The following is a 5013-nucleotide window of genomic DNA, read 5'->3' on the forward strand; positions in this document are numbered from 1 at the left end:
CAGAAAGATCTTGGCTGGCGTTCTCTCGAGCATCGCAGACTAGACTTTAGACTTATAATGTTTTTTTTAAAATTACCATAATCTTGTAGCCATTAGCCTTCCTACCTACATTAAAACTCCATCTAGGCTTACTAGACATATGCATCCCCTCTCCCTTAGGAAAATGCAGGTTACATCAGACTACCATAAGTTCTCCTTCCTTCTTCCCCCACTGTATCACACTTTGGAACCAGCTCCCAAGGAACATTGTCACCCTGCCTGATCTAGATCAATACAAACAGGCAGTGGTTAAGATACAGTATTAGTTGACTTGTTGTGTTTTTACTTTAAAAACTTTCTTTCACCCTTACTAATAAAAATATTTTAACAATGACTAGAAGTTTTCAATGTCTCTCACTATCCTGATCATGTTCATTTTCAGGTTTTTACTTTCTCTCGCACCTTCCACTAACACACCCGGGGCCCGTCTTATCAACGGTCGTACGACCGTTTTTATTATACGATTGTCGTACGTCGATCGTACGATTTTGGCGGTGTCTTATCAAACGTCGCAGACTTTCATAATCGTACGATTATCCTAAGATCATGCATTTTCTCTGCGATCGCTGAGAAGCAGTCGCAGATCAAACAAAATGGCCGCCTTACTACTTGTAAACGAGCGCCGCCGACGAAAATCACGCTGTTTTCGGCAACGAACGGTTAATATTGATTATTTAACCGATCGAGAAGTCATTTCCCGATACAGACTGAATAAAGCAGCAATTAAAGAGTTGGAGGAGCTCTGTCGGGCTGATCTTTCCTCTAAAACGGGTCGATAGCAGTCTATTTGCAGCATGACGAAGGTAGATGTATCGAAGTTTCACTGTATTTACTCTCTGCATTGTGTTTACATTCGTTACTAAGCAGTTTGACCTTAACCTTGATTTATTTTTAGCCCAAGCATTATGGGTAAACATGGCGCTGTGTTATGTGTACATACAAAAAAATTAGACTTAGATCCACAGTAACACGGCTTTGATTAGAGCTATGATAACAATGCCGTTGTAAAAGAAAGGAAAAGTGATGTTATTAACAAATTCAATAATTCTTAATACGTCAGAGGAGAGGAATTTCGAGAAATTTGGCTGAATTTGTAGATATTAGGATCCGTAAACAAGGAGTGCATAGCCTTACTGTAGTCAGAGGATGATAAGAGGATTATTTAAACCGGTTTCATTACCTGTAAAAATGGGCAAACGTGTTTTGTTATGAAATGTAAACACTGTTCATTTTACATTTAATGGCTGGCAATATCAACAGTTGCTGAAGTTACGAGAAATCAGTAATAAACGATAAAGGATTAATAATTTATGACATAGCACTCGTCCATGTCGTCTATTATTAAAGCTTATCATAAGTATAGCACTAGCAGGTAAGAATAATTACTTTACATGATAGCTAATAAGTTCTGAGTTTCACAGCCCATTGAATAGAAATGTCATATTTTAGGTATGTATAATAAAAGCCAACACTTGTTAGTTTTCTTTTTTTTCTTTACATGTGTGTGTTTTTATTTATCTCGTGGCCACAAGATACTATGTCGTGGCCACGAGATACTATGTCGTGGCCATGAGTTACTAAGTCACAGTGACGTTAAGTGTAAAATTAGCGACAAGTCAATAAGTTGTATAAATTGCACTTTTACAGGCTGGTGAAGTAGGGGTATCCTTGTACTACAGCACATGTCTAGTTAATTGGGGAAAGTAACATAAATGGTATAATCTGATCAATTGGTTATTTATCACGTGGCCACGACTTAGCTATCTCGTGGCCACGACATAGTATCTCGTGGCCACGACTTAGTAACTCGTGGCCACGACATAGTATCTCGTGGCCACGACTTAGCTATCTCGTGGCCACGACTTAATAACTCGTGGCCACGACATAGTATCTCGTGGCCACGAGATAAATAAAAACACACACATGTCACATTTGTGCCACCGTAAAAATCATATAAGATCTAGATATATTTTTATCAAAGTAATTTTATTTCAAGCACATCAATAAAGCAATTCGACTTTCTTTCATTGCAGGTTCTTATTGGACTTCGATACCTCGCAAAAGGCGATTTCATATCAGAAGTTGGAGACCTCCACGGGGTGTCTAAAGCCAGAGCTGCCATTTACATTCACCAATTCATACGAAGTGTAAACCTTCGATTAAAGAATATTAGGTGAGTATGTGGAGCTGTACACATATACAAGTAATTTTACTTACTTATAATAAATTCTATAATAGGACGGGGTTATATTGAATCTAATTCAATTTAATTTCTGAGACACTTCGTCAATTAGCATTCATTGATATTCTCGTGATTACATTCATACACAGTAGTCTATTGCTCAATACAAATCTGTGCAAAATTTTATCTATTTTTACTAGATATATTATTTGAAAAAAACTAAGGCAACCCTGTATATCACAGGTAAATATGCACCACATGTTTGCTGTATGTTTGGTACCCCATATGTAAAACATATGTGTTTCATGTGTTTTGAAAAACATGTGTTTAAAAACATGTGTTTTTCATATGAAAGATTAACATATGTAAACAGGACCATATGAAAAGCATGTGTCAACAAGCATATGTTGAACTCATGGTTATCACATGTTTTTATATGAATAAGTTTTCATAATTATGTAAAATATATGTGAACTTTCGTGTGTTTTTCATATGATAAATCTATGTATTATATATTCTGCAAACTTTACACTTTTTACAGTCCCTATTAGATTCTAAATGATTGTACATAAATTCTGAAAAGATCCTTTGTTCATGCATCTATGTGCAACTTATGGTTCTGGGAAGAATAGTGTGCCATTCATTTTTATTCATGATTTTTTTCTCCCTTTGTATATTTTAGTGTTTATTTAGTGAAAGAAGCCAAAATGTGGTGACCCATAGGGAGTTACCATCATATCATAAAAATGATGCTCAAATTAAGATTTATCAATTTTGTAAGTATTTAAAAAAAATATTTCATGTATATAAAGGGAGGTGATAAAAAGATTATTTTCTACTAAGTCTGAGTCAAATTTTTCAATAAGAAATGAAATGCATATATTTTGATTATTACATATTGTATGGACAAATATTTGAAGTACATACTTTACATATTCATCAATGTTTGAAAATTGTTTTATAAGCATAATTATATACATATATATATATAGTTTTACTTACACGTGGTACTGAACACTTAACACTTGTATGAATTATCGAATTCCAGCAAACCAAACTCTGGAACATAATTTACCATTTGTAATGAAAATGATAATTTTTTGTGAAAAACATAAGTCTATATCATACATGTAACAAACAGTGACCTTTTCTTGGCCCACCATATGAAAAACGTGTTATTCATGTGTATCCATATGAAAAACATGTGTTTGCATCATATGTAAAACATATGGAGCACTTTTCTGGAAGAAACCATATGTTTTTACCATATGTAAAACATGTGTGTCACATACATTTAACATGTGGTGCATAATTTACCGGTGTACTTACATGGGTTTTGTCTGATATAATCAGGGCCCTTTCTGAACTTTGAAAAAAAAATGCATTATGCCAGCTCTTTTTGTTTTAAGAATAGTTGGCATTCACTGTCTTATGGCTCTAACTTGTTCATAATGTTTTATATATTAGATAATAATGGTAGCAATATGATATTTTATGGGGTTTCATATAGCAAAGGAAAACCCTATTCCTACCACTTCTTTAATCAGTACATATACTCTTTTCATTTAACGTCTATAATTAAATACCACTTATACTTTTATTTCAGATTTCCAACTGAGAGGTCAAGATTACATCATTTGAAGAGGAAATTCTATGAGGAATGTAGAATCCCAAACGTAATCGGTAATTGATCATTAATTACTGAACATTAGTTTCATATATACATATATATTAAAAGCAATGTTTTAAAATATAATAATTATGCTTTTGGAAATGCTTGTTACATTGTTTTATGTTTAAAATCATTTGATATCATTTCTACAGACACAAGTGGCACTTTTTGTATACAATCCTTACTAAGAAATATCAATTCAGCTTCTTTTTTTGTAGGAGCAGTAGATGGAACCCTCATCCCTATTCAGGGTCCATCACAGGATGAGGCAGCTTATGTCTGCAGAAAAGGGTTCCATGCTCTTAATGTTCAGGCAGTAGTCGATGCTGAAATGAGGTACACTATTTTATGTCAAACATTCAAGTCCTGTGTTAAATTACAAAAAAATTATAAAATAGAATCTAATTTAGTTTCTTAATCCAAGAAGTGTCCCAGGAGGAACTTATTTTCATTTGACAACTGTTTAAATCAATATAATGAATATGAACTTAACATACACTTTTATAACATTAAAATGCTAAGGAGAAAAAAGGGAAGCATACTACTGGCAATTTATAAAAAAAAAGTACAACTTCAGATAAATTTATTAAATCAATATATTTCCTGTAGATTAATGTATCAAATTGATGTATGTAGATTTACTTATCAAATAAATATACTTCTTGTAGATTCACAGATGTTGTTTCAAGGTGGCCTGGTTCACAGCATGATGCGGCCATTTTCAATGCTTGTGGGTTAAAGGTGAAATTTTTCACAATCAATTTCTCATGACATGAATTAAAGCTGCATTACCCTTAATGGACTTCTAATTATATTAGTAAATGCTTGTGCTAACATCATACTAAATGATTAAGGACAAAAATATTTTTTCTTTCTGATTTTATCTAGCTTTTGTGAATTTTCTAAAGAAAACTATATGTCATCTGAAAACAACTGCTTTATGATAACCTATCATTTTTCAGACACATTTAGAACAAAGTAATAATGGGTTGTTATTGGGGGAGAGTGGTTACCCTCTAAGGAGGTACCTCTTGACCCCAAAGGTGAATCCGACAACACCACAAGAGGAAGCCTTCAATAAACACCATAGCAGAGGCAGAATGGTGGTAAAAAAGCCTTG

General features: G+C 33.5%; 1 protein-coding gene across 1 annotated transcript; it reads left to right on the top strand.

Annotated features, from left to right (window-relative positions):
* Positions 1 to 507: 507 nt before the first annotated feature.
* On the top strand, positions 508 to 4999 carry LOC132739012 (putative nuclease HARBI1; the record flags this gene model as incomplete). The annotated part of the gene is made up of 6 exons (XM_060726650.1): positions 508 to 842; positions 2073 to 2212; positions 3828 to 3904; positions 4112 to 4229; positions 4562 to 4634; positions 4856 to 4999. Coding segments are annotated over exons 1-6 (561 nt in total), but the record flags the coding sequence as incomplete, so codon positions are not given.
* Between the last annotated feature and the right edge of the window lie 14 nt (positions 5000 to 5013).

Source organism: Ruditapes philippinarum, unplaced genomic scaffold, assembly GCF_026571515.1.
Source record: "Ruditapes philippinarum isolate M1 unplaced genomic scaffold, ASM2657151v2 ctg4263_1_1_1_1, whole genome shotgun sequence".
NCBI lineage: Eukaryota > Metazoa > Mollusca > Bivalvia > Venerida > Veneridae > Ruditapes > Ruditapes philippinarum.